The 16013-nt window shown below is 47.5% G+C and overlaps 1 protein-coding gene across 1 annotated transcript in view; it reads left to right on the top strand.

Annotated features, from left to right (window-relative positions):
* The window catches only part of LOC144119204 (uncharacterized), a 40292-nt gene that overhangs the window by 12637 nt on the left and 11642 nt on the right, over nt 1–16013 (top strand). The window contains exon 2 of the mRNA XM_077651885.1: nt 15861–15961. Coding sequence (XP_077508011.1) covers nt 15861–15961 — 101 coding nt within the window. The remainder of the gene's footprint in view (nt 1–15860; nt 15962–16013) is intronic.

The following is a 16013-nucleotide window of genomic DNA, read 5'->3' as shown; positions in this document are numbered from 1 at the left end:
GCTGCTGTGCAAAGGAGCTGAGGCTGATGGGTCCCAGGAAGGCGTCCTCATTGTCGTCCGGCGGCGGTGCATCTACAGGGGCTCGTGAGAGGCAATCGGCGTCAGAGTGCTTGCACACGGACTTGTAAACGACGGTGACGTCAAACTTCTGGAGGCGCAGACTTCATCGAGCGAGGCGGCCAAAGGGGTCCTTCAAATTGGCAAGCCAGCACAGCGCGTGGTGATCGCTGACCACCTTGATCGGTTGTCCGCACAGGTACGGAAGGAATTTCGACGTACCCAGGCGGTGGCAAGGTACTCCTTTTCAGTTGCCTAATAGTTGGCCTTGGCCTTGGAACGAGAACGGCTAGCGTATGCGATGACTTTCTCCAGCCTGTCACTTTTTTGAACGAGGGCGGCGCCTAGGCCCACACTGCTTGCGTCGGTATGAACTTTAGTATTGGCGTTTTCATCAAAATGCGCGATGAACTGTAAACGATGCTGAAGTTCTTTCAAGGCTTCTGCTTGCGGCGCTTCCAATTTAAATGGCACGTCTGCCTTCGTCAGTTGAGTCAGGGGCTCGGCGATGCGGGAAACGCTTTTCACAAATCGTCGGTAATATTCACACACTCCGAGGAATCTGCGCACTGCTTTCTTATCGGCCGGCGGTGGAAACTGTTCAATAGCAGCCGGTCTTCTGCGGGTCTGGGCGTACTCGCTCCTTGATAACGATGTGGCCTAGAAACAGCAGCTCTTAATAGACAGTGTCACTTCACTGCTTTCCAGGTTAGGCCAGACGACTTGATGGCGTCTAGTACTGTTTGAAGCCTTTTGAGGTGTTCTTCAAAGTTCAAGGGGAAGCCAACGATGTCATCTAAATATTCCAGACAAATTTACTACTTCAGGCCTGCCAGCACTGTATCCATTACTCGCTGAAACATTGCTGGTGCGGAACACAGACCAAATGGCATCACCCTGAACTTAAAGTGCCCATCCGGAGTGATGAATGCGGTCTTTACGCGATCTCTTTCATCGACCTAAGTTTGCCAGTAGCCGCTCTTGAGGTCCATCGATGAGAAATACTTGGCTTTGCAGAGCCGGTCCAGTGTGTCGTCGATGCAGGGGTGGGGGTAGACGCCCTTCTTTGTTATGTTGTTCAAGCGGCGGTAATCAAAGCAGAACCGAAGTGCTCCTTCTCTCTTTCTCACTAGAAAAACCGGTGCCTACCATGGGCTGTTTGAAGGCTGGACGACGTCGTCGCCAAGCATTCCTTTCACTTGGTCCCGGATGACTTGTCGTCCTCGCGGCGACACATGGCAGGGGCTTTGACGGAAAGGTCGGGCGTGCATTTCGGTTATAACGCGATGCTTGGCAATTGGCGTTTGTCGGTGTCACGGATCTCTCGGGAGCACACTCGGACCGAAAGAATGGACTAGGCGACAGGTGTACGCACACAAACGCACATTTAATACACCCTACGTGACACACACACTAGAACCCAAAACTAACACAAAACACAAAGGCTATAAATACACACGACCCGGACACACTGCTACCAGCGTCTACTACTAGCGTTGTACTATTCGTGGTCGGAGTTCGTGCTCACGGTTGGTTCGGTGCGGCTGCGGCGTTGTATGGATCCAGTAGGCGGCGTTCGACGTGCTTGGGCTGGCATCGCTGGCGGCGTTCGACGCGCTTGGGCTGGCGTCGCTGGCTGCGTCATACAAGCTCCAGGTCAAAGCGCCCGTGGAGGTGATGCCGGTGTTGTTGGCATTGGGGGCACCACCCGGGTGGGTGGCAACAGCCCTGGCCGTAGCAGGTGGTAGCGTCCTCCCTTGGCTCTCCGGAACGGGCTCAGGCACGGCAGGAAGTCCACGATGCGAAGCCGTAGAACGTGAGCTCACCGGAGAAGTAGCCGGCGTCGCTCTCTTCCAGCCAATGCGTCCCTGACCCGCCGGAGCCTCCGCTTCTTTGCTGTTCCCCCGTGCCTCGCTCTCACTCTCCCTTTTATAGCCTCGGTGTTAGTCCACGTAAGCCTTGTCGTCGTCTTCTTCTATTCTCCACCAATCATCTCTCCCCACCTCACCGAATGCTTCTTCCTCTTTATTCTTCGGTTAATCCACGTGGTCTTCTTCACACCTCTTTCCTTTAAAATTTAATTTAGTCCCCTTAACATATGTGACAGTCGGACCTTCGGTGATGACGAAAAACACTCGCTGTAGCTTCGAAGCTGATTGCGCATTTGGTCTTCTCTGTTCCGGGGCAGGGCTGGGTTGATGTCAAAATTGGGCGAGTTCTCTTGGCCAGGCGAATCTTCTGTCAATGGGTCGGAGAGAGCAAAGGAATCTCGTACGTCGGATACTTCGTGGAGGAAATCAATCGTCGATCCTCTGTTAATGTGCCGGTATTCTGCGCTGAAGTTAGTCAGCAGTACTGTGGCCTGGCCATTGCGGAAATGCGCGCTGCCTCTTGCGATGCTGATTCCTGTGTCAAGAAGCAAGTGCATGTCCCCCTCGATGATTTCTTCAGCGTTAATGGCTTTCATGGCGCCTAGGGTCACGATAACGCTTGAACGGGGTGGGACGCTCACTTCTTTCTCCAGGACACTCAGGGAAACGTTATTTCTTAGAGTTCTCATAGAAGGGATGGCCTCGTCTGTCGAAAGCCTGATCAGCTTAGATTGCAGTTCGATGATCGCCTGATGCTCATTAAGGAAATCCATGCCCAAGATCACTTCGCGAGAACACTGCGGTAGCACAACGAAGGCCGCAGGAGAGGTATGTCTTTTGACAGTCACTCGCGCTGTGCATCGTCCTGATGGCGTAATGAGGTGGCTCCTTGCGGTGCCAATTTGTGGGCCGTCCTAAGCGGTCGTGACTTTCCTCAGCTGCGCAGCGAATATTCCGTTCATCACCGAGTAACCGGCTCCTGTGTCGACTAGAGCGGTAACTCTCCGGCCGTCGATGACGTCCTGGCTCTTGCGTTGCACGTCGCCCTGGGCATCGGGTCCCAGCTTCGTAGGGTATGGGAATCGTGGTTAGCGCGTGTCGTCGAAGCTTTTCTCGGTAGCGGCGTCGTTTTGAAGGCGGTTTGCGTCGTGGTCGAGGTTGTCATTGTATGCGGCGTCGGCGTTTCCGGGGCGGCGTCTTCGTGCGGCATGGTCATTGGAGGATAAAGAAGAAATTACTCGTTGGCATCCACCCAAGCTCAGCCTCACGGCTTCCCAGACCCGGACCAGTACAAATTTTTCTTTAACTACGAAGTTTCTGAGGAAGCTCTAACTTTCCTTTTTATAGCCGTAAGGCTGAGCTTGGGTGGATGCCAGTGAGTAATTTCTCCTTTATTACAAAGTTACTCCACCTTGCGGGATTCCCATAAACATTTGACTCTCACTGAATGATCCTCGGCGTTTCGCTCGGGAGCAACCTCACCTCCAAAGGTCGCTGTCTTTAGTTTACCCTACGTGTGCTGGGTGACCTTCATCGTACCGCAGCTGCGTAGCTGAGGCGTGGCGACTCAAAGCGCGAGGCTGACGGCGATGGTGAGCGCGAAAGGCGGTTCGGCGAATACTACTCTCGGCTCAGGCACTCGTCGATTTCCTGCGGACGTTGGCCCAAGCGTGGTCGTGGTGCGTCAACGGCAAATCCACGAAGACCCATACTTCGGTGTGGGCAGTGTCGAAGAATATGGCTGGACTCACCGCAATGGAAGCACAACGGTCGGTTGCTGGAAGTCCTCCAGGCGTCGCAATTTGCTGGGCATGAGGGTCGTTCTTAGGCTGGGCGGGAGGAAGCTGGGAGGTGACATTCTGGAACAAGTGGCTCACCTCAGAGAGGACTTAGGGGTTGTCGTTGGGGCTGAGGAGTCCATACTGCAGCGGCGTAAGTCGTGGCCTGGGGTTCTGCGGCCGTCGGGGTGCCGAGGGCCTGTTGCACTTCTTCCCGTACCACATCCATGAGAGTCGCTGCTTGCGGCTATGGGGAGGATGGCAGCAATCGGCGTAGCTCCTTGCGGACGATTTCGCGGATAACTTCCCGCAAGTTGTCGCTGGTAGTGGTCGTCGTGTCCCTATGGATTGCACAGACCGAGGAAGGGCGGTTGCATTGCCGGCCCCGGACGTCGATGGTCTTCTGGATCCTGCAGGCTTCTTGCTTGAATTCCTCGACTGTTTTTCGCGGCTGGCGGACGAGGCTGCCAAAGAGTTGTTCTTTTACGTCGTGCATTAAAAACTGAACTTTCTTCTCCTCGGTCATCCCGTGGTCGGCGCGGTGAAATAGACGCTTCATCTCGACGTAACCGCGGATGGGCTCATTCGGAAGCTGGATCCTGGACTCGAGGAGTCGTTCGGCTCTTTCTTTCCTCATGACACTGCTGAATACCTTCAAAACTTCCCTCTTGAATAGCTGCCATGTCGATAGGGACGACTCGTGGTTTTCGTACCACGTACGTGCTCAGCCCTCCAATGAGAAAAATACATGTCCAATTTTTGCCGCATCATCAAACTTCTTGAATGATGCCACGCGCTCAAATTGGCCCAACCATTCTTCGGCGTCTTCACCTAGGGATCCACTGAAAGTTGGCGGCACCCGCGGCTGCTGCAGCATAAATCGTCAACATTTTTGGCGAGATTGCGGTGCTCGTACCAGCGTCCTTTCGCTGTGTGGTGCAGTCCGGCAGTGTCGCCAGCTCTGACTCTTCTCCCTGGAGACGCCGGCTGGCTTGGTGAACTGCTGGTTCTTCCTCGGGTGCGAAGCGTAGAGTGCTGGCGTCACGACTTGATGGGGGCGTCTGGAACATGGAAGGCTATCCAGAACCTCCCCCGGATGTCACCAAGGAGTGACAGGAATCCGCGGAGCAGAACGACAGCGAAAATGGCGTCTAAACAAAACTTTATTTGGGCTGACTTGCGCCCACAGTGGATTCAATCACTCCGCGGCGGCGTAGCAACAAATATGTTCGGCGGTCGTCGAACAGAACGCCCGCCGCTGTCGGCCGTGCTGTCTAAAGCTGATATCGAACTTTCGAGATAAAGCGCGCAAAGTTACTAGAACATTCACGAACAACGCAGAATCAGCTCTGCCTGGCTGCGATCAATCGAGGTAAATCTAGTCACGTCTTTCATCGCCAACAAAGCAATAAAGCGGCGTGCCGACAGCTTTGACGAATTAACAAACACTGCAAAGGCTCGCGGCAATATGTTACGATATTCCGCTCCCCACAGGGGGGCGTCTGCAGCGTGCGGACGTTGGTGACTTGCGACACCACGGGTTCCTGAGCATCCACAGGGACATCCCCGCAGGAGTTATGATGGTGAACATAGCGTCACCACGGACCCTAGCACCCGCGCTCAGCCGTGCACGGTATCGCCGTGTCCGGGGAAAAGGGGTTCCTGGTGGCCAATGCCGAGCGTTTGGACCTCTAAGGCCCTTCGGCGAAGGCAACACACCATTTTGGCCACTGCTTCCTGTAGACGGCACCTCCGGCCTGACCTGACCGAGGGAAATCGGCAGTCGCCTTTTCCTACAGTGCTCCCCTCCATCCTTCACATTCCTATCTTCTTTCTCACAACCCTCCTGTCTCCTATTCACTTCTTGGTTTTTCATTTTTTTCCTGGGGGCGGATGTTAACCTTGCGTGGCCAACCCCCCTGAGTTGCGTCATATTTGGTTATAGTTGGGTTGAACAGCTGGCGTGGGCAGGACTTGCGCGCAAGTTCCTATCCCGCCCGTTCGTTGGGCTCTGTGGTGGGTGGCTGGCACCATAGTCGAAAAACACACTATTTTCATGGCTTCCCATGCAAAAAATTATCGCCCTAAAAAAAATGGTGCGGACCGATGCAACTATATACTTCTTTCAAAGAACAAAAGAAGGTTTCCCGAAGTACCATGTAGTACATATAGTGAAAGAGAAAAACCAGCCCGAATCATTTCAACGTTCGTGGTCTCTAAAAGTGTGACAGATGCGTTAGGACTTTTACAAAGCCAATGTGGTCTCCTCCTTTAGACCAGGGATAATGCGCAATGCTCCGAAGTAGAAAACATAGTGACCTTCGGAGACATTCCTGTTTCCATCAGCGCCCTCAGATCACTAAATACCGTCAAAGGTATAACCTCAGAGCACGATTTCCTGACATTAACAGAGGAAGAAATGCTGGAAGGCTTGAAAGACCAGAACGTGACTGACGCCAAATGTATCAACATCCGTAAAGAGGATAAAGAAAGACCAACAGAACACTTATTCCCGACTTTCGCCGTTAGCCAGCTGTCAGAAACCATGCAATTAGGACACATGAAAATAGCTGTCTGACCATACATATCAAACCCGAGAAGGTGTTTCAGGTGTCAAAGATTCGGACATGCCTCCCAGACCTGTCGCGGCCGGCGAACCTGCGCAAAATAGGCATCAAAAGGTCTTGAATCCGTGCAATGTAACGCTGCGCCAAAGTGCGCTAACTGAAGGGGACCACCCTGCATAATCGAGATCGGGTCGATCCTGGAACGAAGAGAAAAACATAACTATCAAAACTAAGGAAAACGTATTATTTGAGGAAGCAAGAAAACGATTCACACAAACACAATGATTGTTCCTTTTCACAGGAAAAACAAATTTTGCCGATGTGGTGCGACGGGGCGAAGCACCGCATCGGCCTACGGTTTCTGCCCAGGCCACACACCGTGAGCCTGAGGCAGGGCCATCCACGCCCCCGGCAGATTCAGCAAAGGCTGGTCTGCCACCTCTGTAAAAGGGTTCGCTGGCTCCTGGGTTGGCAGCCCGCAAGGCTTCCGCTAATCGGGAGAGAACTACAACTCGTGCACCCGCAGTTTCTCTGCGGTCCTCCAGCTCCTCCTGGATGCGATAGACTCAACGCCAAGTTCACTCCCGCTTTAGCGGTGTCGTAGCTCTCTTGAGCGATAAAGAAAAACTCAAATAACGGTCCCAAAAAGCTACGGAAGTTTAGATTTTTAACAACAAGACCCAAAACTCTTTTATCATTAATTTTTAATTCATTGGAATTGTCGTGGATATTTAAGAACTACAGCGATGTAAAAAATATTGTGAACTTGCTTTCTCCTGTCGCCCTCTGTCTACAGGAGCCCAACTTAGTACCTATACAAGAAAATATTTTAAGGGGAGCACTTTGCTACGGTTTGAAGTTGTTCACACTATAGCCAGCCACTTCTAAAATACAAAACCACAGCCGAAAAATGCAGGCTGCCAACAAGTGGAGGTGTGAATCAAAAATATAATAATCTAATTACCCTCCAAAAATCAATAGAGTACTGTTTGCCGGCAAAAACAACTGCTCCAGGACACGACCAGATACCCTACGAAATGGTTGGCTATTTTTCCCAGCCTGCCATAGAAGCACGCTTGAATTTCTTTGATAAAATATTAATGGAAAAATATACCCAACGAATGGATAAGAGCCGTTATAGTACCATTTCTGAAACTTGGAAAGCTGCCAACCTTCCTTAGCAGCTATAGGCCAATAGCCATTACAAGTTGCCTCGCCAAATCTTTGGAAAGTGTTCTAAATATAAGATTAACTTTTGTCCTTGAAGCTCGCAAACTTCTTGACATCCAGCAATGCGGTTTTAAAAAGACATGCTCAACAGCTGACCATCTAGTTCGCCTCAAAAACACAATCAGAGAAGCTGTTTTACATAAACAACACTTCCTTGCTGTCTTTTTTGATCTGGAGAAACATACGATACAACGTTTAGATTGGGGATTCTTTGCAACCTCGCAGAACATGGCGTCCACGGTGGGATGTTAAACTTCTAAATGATTTCCTGTCAAACCGCTCATTTCAAGTACACCTGAGATAAGCTTTTTACAGGAACGAGGTTGCTCAGGGGTGTATTTTTAGCACAACACTGTTTATTGCAAAGATGAATTCCATTTACAAAATAATCCCGAAATCCATGATGTATTCAGTCTATGTCGACGATCTTCAAATAGCTTGCACATCCTCCAATGTAGCAACATGCGAGAGACAAGCACAGTTAACAATAAACCAACTAGAGACATGGGCAGACAAAAATGGATTCCAGTTTACACAGAAAACAGTGGGCATTCTGTTCTTACTAAAACTATGTCTACAATCCAACCCCTGCTTACGTCTAAACAAAATCGAACAACCTATAAAAAGTGAAGTAAAATTTCTAGGCATTACTTTTGACAAAAAGCTGACATTCCGACAAATTTATCGGTCTGTTGTTCGCTCTAATTTACATTACGGATGTATAATTTATGGGTCAGCGAGACCATCGTATCTTTGCCGGCTGGTTCCAGTGCATAATTCAGGTTTCCATCTTTTCATTTGTGCGTACGAGATGTCATCCATAAACAGTCTTTATGTTGAAACTAACGAACCATCACTTGCAGACCAGAAGCATGCTCGAATGCTCACGCATTCTAAAAATCCGTTCATTGCAGAAGCATCTATGTTACCCCATCGTTAGAAGTGCCCATCTAGAACACTCTTTAACAAAAAACCGCAAGCTACCGTGACATTGCTCTTGCGATTTGAAGAGATGTGCGGGGATATTGGCCTACTAAACACATTACCTGGTTTTTCGCAAAGACGAGACCCAGTACCTCCATGGTACAATTTCCCTGCAATATGCAATTTCACTCTTACACACTTCCGGACGAAACAAACCGCTCAACAACATATAATACAATTTAATTCCCTCGAAGAACAATGAGTAGTTTTACGGAATTATATACTGATGGATCAAAAACATACGATGACGTAGGGAGCGCAGTGGTGTGCGGCAATTCAGAGGAAACAGTACGACTTCCACAGTGCGCATCCATCTTCGCTGCGGAATCTTATGCAGTATCTGTGGCCATACAAAAAATACTCATCGAGAACCTCAAAAACGCTATTATTTACACAGACTCCTTATGCGTGCTTACAGCTCTCCGTTGTGTGAATGCAATCACCCCTGTACTTGGCGACATCATGCACAACATAGTAACTGCCACAGCTCAACAGCAAAATATAAAAATGTGCTGGCTACCGAGTCATCTCGGAATAAAAGGCAACGAGAGAGCAGATTTGTGCTCTGCTTAAGTTCGTGGCAAGGAAATAAAAAAGTAAATATACTCTTTAAGGACTGCATAAAATTTGTAAGGAAAAACAATGTCAGACTGCTTGGAACAATGAAGTACACAAAAACTGCACTTGGTAAAGCCTGTTCTAGGTGCATGGTTATGTCGTCTTCAGGTAGACCAAACACGCTATTCTATTGACAAAACAAGACAAACCTGTTTGTGACAAAGGCGGAGATGAGCTAACAGTTAATCGCATTTTATACTCATGCGCGAAACATGCAAAACTTCGGAAAAAATATTTTATTCACTTTTATAATTAACCCATTCTTTTGCACCCAATGTTGCTCTTGGATGAAGATGCAATTGTTCATATGTATTGTGTTTAAGCTTTTTAAGAGAAGCAACTTTTTTCTGAGAATTCTGGATCTTCACCAACTGATTCGCTGCATTCTTTGATTCACCTCAGCCACATTCTCACTCCTGAGATAAAGGCGGAGGTTTTTTTTTCTTGTGGTTTGGAGCATCGAGATTCTTGCGAAGGCAAGGATGGCTGCTGAGGCTAACCTATCCTCTTAAAAACTTTTCTTAGTAGCCATTTCTTAAATACCTTTGTCATCACTAGGCAGTAGTAATATTTTAGGCATTGTAACTCCAATGATTTTTCACATTTCTGCACAAGTGTGCAGGAAACTTTTTTATACCTTGAGCTTGGCGCATGATGGCCTTAGTTGCCTATGTGCCATAAAACCCAACCCAACGCAACACAATATTCGGCGCACCTGAAAAAGGATGTATGCCTCATTTCACGTGCCGAGATTGTGGGCGTGCTAGTAATGATGTTTTAGTGGAGGTCCCTGTTAGATGGCCTTGGATTGTTCTCGACCTTTGTGGTTGCTTAAACTCAAAGACCAGTCTCTATACTTTCCCTGTATTTTGGGGCATATTTAAGTCTTCTTTTCTCATCAACTGCGGCAGATATCTCATTGGATGCGCTACTGGCCCGGCAGGCGACTGTTTCAAACACAGCCACTGGTGGGGCTTCAAAGGCCCAGGTTGCTCGTCTTATGCTCCCGTAAGGTTCATTTTCAACGGATAGTGCTTCGGGAGGTTATCTCTCGACCAATGAGCTCATGATGCGCAGTGCCACGGTGGGCAAGTGGCAACTGCACTGAACGTTTTGGCAATTTTATTGTCGCCTTCCGTAGTGGGCAGGTCGCACTTGGTGGACAGGCTCCCTACTGCCCCTCGTGCAAGGTGGACCACCTACTTTTTCGCATTTGGCAGGCACTTTCAGATCAGGATGAGCATCTTATCCCTATCTCTCAGGAGGAATGCATGTTGCTCAATCATCAGTGTAGATGACAGTAAACACTGCGGCTGCGCTCGAGATTTTGTTCTGCGAGAGCGTGTGCATGGGGCTGTTGTAACAGCGAGTGTGCTAGAACGCGGCTGCTGCTCTCATATTAGCCTTCTTTTAAAACCTGTGCCAGGAGCCTACCACGGCTGACCGATCGTTTCAATTCGCGACGAGGAAGGCTCGCAACTGACCGGAGAACCGGATGCTGCACTAGCGACCAGCAGTGTACAGTCGGGGACAAAAGCCTTTAGACCGTGTGTTCCGTCATCGAAGGCGACAGCTCTGTTAACAGCCGTCCACTGACGACCGCACTTGTCGAGGTGAAAGAAAGGAGGTGACTTTCAGCTCCATAAGTGTGATCTCCAGCCGCCGGCTATTCATAGGGCTACCAGCTTCATTTATGAAACACGTGGTCCAGAGACTTTTGTCCCTGACTGTACGCTATGGCAGCTGCTGGCTTCGTTCGCATACCTGAGTTCAACGGCAAGTTTATTGCTTGGAAATCATGCTATCAGCCAGTGTAGTGTTGTTCTTTTTTGAAGGTAACGTGCACAAGGATGCTGAACTGGGCAAGAAACGCATACAGATTGGATAGATGTGCATGAAAAATGGACGGATGTGATAAACTTGCACAACACTCACAATATTGTGTAACCCGAGCATCATCCACTCACGATGGCTCAAGAACTAGTGAACCAGGTACATGCAGCCGCAGCATTGGGTACGTAGGAGCTGACCTTCTTAGGTCGCTTTTTCCAAGATTACGATGATGGTGTTGACAGACGATAAATTTTTGGGTAGTGAAGTGTGCTACGGTGCGTGCCCCTTTCTTAATTATCAGTGAAACCGCGTTGAAATGCATGTAGACGCACAATCCACCGCGGATATATTATATCGAAGCAAGCAACGCTCCTTCTTACCCAGGTCGACTGGATAGACTCTCCTGTTTATCGGAGCGGAAAGGTACGGGTCACGCATAACCGTAAACTCCTGCACTTTGCCCCTCGTGGTCGTCCAGGGTACCGAAACCGGATACAATCTCTTTTGCACGGAACTGGTTTCCCCATCTCGCTATTGCGATCATCGGAATTCGTGACACAGCGAAAGACTAGCTTTTTTCAAAACATTTAGACGAGTGCAAGGCCGTGTGCTATGAAGACATCACTGGATACGTAAACCCCCCGTCAAAAGTATACGGCCCAAGGGGTTTGATTGTGCGGCTTGCTGCATGCCTCGTTATGCACCCTCAGCAACCGTAACCTCCCGAAAGAGAAATGGCTTCGCGTCCTCAATCCTCCCAAGCCTTGGACTTCTGGATATAAGGTCAACTGTGACGCGATGTGAGGAATGAGGTGGTGGTGAAGGAGGTGGCGGGAAAATGGCGTGTTACTGTATTACAGTGTCTGAAAAAATTAATGTAACAAATTTTCTGCGCATTGTGAGCGAAGACGTGCTGAGCGTTTCCTTCAGAGGTGAAACGCTTTGGTACCGCAAGTAGGATGATAAATGAACCGAGCTGCCTTCTTAAGGGCTTCAAGTAAGTTGGTAAGGGTGAGTTGGTTGTGATGCCAAATGACTGATCGCTGTCCCGGTCGGTCTGATACCAGGTGTTTCAGCGAAGACTAAGTGATTCTCAAAAATAGGATTTTTAGGTAAAGATATGGCTTTTACAGAATGGTAGTACCATTACTGACGGGCACCAGAAAACCGGCGAACCGCCTTAAATAGTATGCTGGTTAACTAATTTCTAATAAATAACTTTTTACCTTTTAGAGATAGGCGTCTAGTTGCAATTAGAAATTTGGAGCCGGTCGTTAGTAATAGCCATATCAGTTTTTAGAATGTTGACCATTGGCTTTGTGGATCGACAATATTTGGCTTTAGACTATTTACATGCATAGGAAAGCTTGCTTTGCTTGCATGTGTTTTCAAAGCGCTTGTATTTTGGCACAATGTCGCCAAATTTTGTCCAGCCACAGCGCCAACAGCAATTGTGTTTTCGTAATTCTAAAATCTGATATGGCTATTACTAATGACCTGCTACAAATCTCTAATTGGAACCAGTTGCCTACCTCTTATAGTTAAAATGTTAATTGTCAGAAATTAGTCATTCAGCCTGCAAATTAAGACAATTCACCGATTTTATGGTGTCCGCGAACACTGGTAATACTATGCCGCAAAAGCCATAATTTTACTTCAAAAATCCTATTTTATAAAAATTCTTAATCTTCCCTGAAACACCTGGATAAGCTTCGCTTGAGAAAGCCGAATTTCTTGTACGCTGCTTCATGTAATATGTGGCCATTGTATCTTAAACTAGAGTTTAAGATCACGCCGAGGTATGAACGCTACAGAGTGGTTGGTTCCGCTCAGCGGAAAAGCCGGCGCCGCCGTTGTGAATATCCGTTCAATGGGGCCTTTGAGGTAGTAATAAATAAAAATTAAATAAATAAAATCCGGATTGGGTGAGAAAGTCGTGACATCAGTACCACACATCCTCTCACGGGTAATTCAAAAACCCCACAACGATCACACAGTGCAACTGTGACTATGTCACTACACAATTCCTCATTGGTCTACAGGGCCCTAACGTCATTTCAGCACCATTACGTAGTCCCTAGGTCAGGGTTAATTGGAGAGACATGGGAGAGGCCTTTTCCTGCAGTGGGCGTAGTCAGGCTGATGATGATGGTGATGACGTAGTACCTCGTAAGAAAGAAAAGCAATTGCACTGGAAAAAAAAGTGGCCGAGCCGGGACTCGAACCACTGACAATTCTGCCGTGATCTGGGCGCGCTGCTCCTCGAAGACTGAGGAACGTCTTTACGATATATTTATAGTGTGGTCTTGTGTGTCTTGTTGCAAAAAACAATGAGAAAAAATAAAATTTGTAACAATAATTCAAGGTGAACACTATCCGTCTCTGTGAAATTGTATGCAAAGCGGACCCCGAGCCGCTGAAGAGACCCATTAACCCTATCGCGTCATATCCTGTATACGGAGCCTAAGCGTGCCTCGAATATTTTAACCAATGAAACTGAGCCTGCTGTGTCATAATTTATCATGTAAGTTTTCAGGTTGTGACTTTGAATCAGAAATTAAGTGCAGATATTGTCTTTTTTGGATTAGTATATATCTACGATCTGCAGCGCCATTCTGATGGCCTATTAACATCATACTGCAAAGTAATGACGTCATTAGGACTGGCTATATCTCTGTACATATATACAGAGACATAACAGAGAGTTAGACAGAGTAGAACGGTAGGTCTTAAAATTAACATGCAGACAACCAAAGTAATTCAACAGTCTAGCAAGGAAACAGCAGTTCACAATTGGCAGCGAAGCGCTAGAAGTGGTAAAAGTACGTCTACTTTGGGAGGTAGTGACAGCTGATCCGGATCACGAGAGGAAAATAACTCGAATGATAAGAATAGGGTGGAGCGCATACGGCAGGTTCTCTCACATTATGAACAAAATTTTACCAATATCCCTAAAGAGAAAAGTTTACGGTAGCTGTATGTTACCGGTACTCACCTACGGGGCAGAAACGTGGAGGCTAACGAAAAGGGTTCAGCTCAAATTAAGGATAACGCAACGAGCCATGGAAAGAAAAATTATAGGTGTAACGTTAAGAGACCAGAAGCGGGCAGAGTGGGTGATGGAAGAAACTCGGTTTAATCACATCCTAGTCGAAACCAAGAGGAAGAAATGGGCTTGGGTAGGGCATGTAGTGCGAAGGCAAGATAACCGCTGGTCCTAAAGGTTAACAGTGTTGATTCCAAGCAGTGTTGCAGGCGTTACCGAAAAAAACGTAACTAAGTACGCTACTCGTTCCCTAAAAAAAGGAAAGCGTTATCGCTCTACGTTACCTACAAAAAAGGTAACGCGTTACCGTTACCGAAAAAATACCGCACGTTACTTTGCCGTTACTCCGCGGCCAAAAATTTTTAATCTGCGCGTCTTCGCTGCAATAGCTCACGATAACAATTTTATAAACCTCATATTTCACATAACACTTCTAGTCCGAACAACAATTTTAGCCAAAATCTTGATTAAACGAGAATATTTTGCACAAATTTGCAGGAGCTTAGCAATGCTATAGTGGCTTAAAGTGTCCTGTAGAGTTACATGTAACGGCTTCTAACTCTGTGGCACATGGTGAAGCCATTTCCTACATGTGACATTAAACACAAAATGACACTTCGCCATCAATTCTAACTTCACAAAGAAAACAGCGCTGAACTCTCAACAAATTCACAGTAATTCTGAAAAGTGTGATATTCTAAAATGCCCTGCATTCTTCCACTTTTTAGAGAGCTGTGTGTGTGAGTGATTTGGGAAGGGGAGGTAGGTGAACGCAAGTGTATAAATGCGTGTTCGAGCACGTGTTCCGTGCTTTGTGAGTATTTTTCTCTTTTAGTTGGGTGCGTCGACAAGAGCAGCTGCTTTCTGGCATGCATGCATGCGAGCGGCAGCCATGGTCGTCGAGTGCACCTGTACATTTTGTTTATTTGCAACACCAGTTTAGGTGCTCTGAGCTTTTTTTCTAAAAAAAGGGGCGGAGGGTGGGATAATTGGAATAAAACGTAACTAGTAACGTGACACCTCACGTTACCGGAAAAATGTTAACGTAAGTACGTTACCCGTTACAGTTCGGAAATAGTAATGAGTACGTTACTAAGTTACCGAAAAAGGTAACGCGTTACCGGTAACGCCGTTACTTGTAACGCGCTACCGCCAACCCTGATTCCAAGAGAAGGCAAGCGTAGCAGGGGGTGACAGCAGGTTAGGTGGGTGGATGAGTTTAAGAAGTTTGCAGGCATAGGCTGCGCGCAGCTGGCAAAGGACAGGGTTAATTGGAGAGACATGGGAGAGGCCTTCGTCCTACAGTGGGTGTACTCGGGCTGATCGTGATGATGATGATATCCTATAGCCAGTCCTAACGTACAGTACGGTAGAAGTAATATTTACTGTTTTATCAATAGTATGTAATAAAAATATAAGCTTGCCAATTACAGAACCTTGAGGGACACTTGAATTGAAATCGGGTTGTGTTGGAAGTATTATTATTGGTATTAACCATCTGAAAACGATTGACACAATATTATTTTAGCCATGTCGTGTTGCTGTACCATCAAGTTTGAGATTACGAATTTTCAGTGTTAATCGTTGATGAGGTACGGGGTAAATGGTGCTAGAAAAATCAAAGAATATACCATCCACATAATGAGACAAGTACACTAAAGTGTGGAGGTGTGCTACCAACTCATAAAGCTGTGTTTAACATGAGAGCTTCTGACGTAAACCGTGCTGGTTAGTTGCAAGTGAATTATTTCTGAAACATGCCAGGTCATTTCTTGAACCCTTTATTTTAATTTTCTGTGGTTGGGAGGGGGCAGTTGTCCGCAAACAATACACCCTACAATTGTTACTGAGGAACTTTAGGTGAATTATTTTTCAGATGCCTGGGACACAGCCAAAGCCATGAGAGTTGCTACGGATTTCGTGTGGGCCTGTAAGAAGACTGCGATTACCATGAATATACCAGGGGCGATCTATCGGGTACGTGAGAGTTTTATTTGTTCGAAAAGTAGCCAAACAAGGGTTAGCTTTG

This window comes from Amblyomma americanum, chromosome 2 (genome assembly GCF_052857255.1).
Source record: "Amblyomma americanum isolate KBUSLIRL-KWMA chromosome 2, ASM5285725v1, whole genome shotgun sequence".
NCBI lineage: Eukaryota > Metazoa > Arthropoda > Arachnida > Ixodida > Ixodidae > Amblyomma > Amblyomma americanum.
This window is presented reverse-complemented; position numbering and strand designations above follow the sequence as displayed.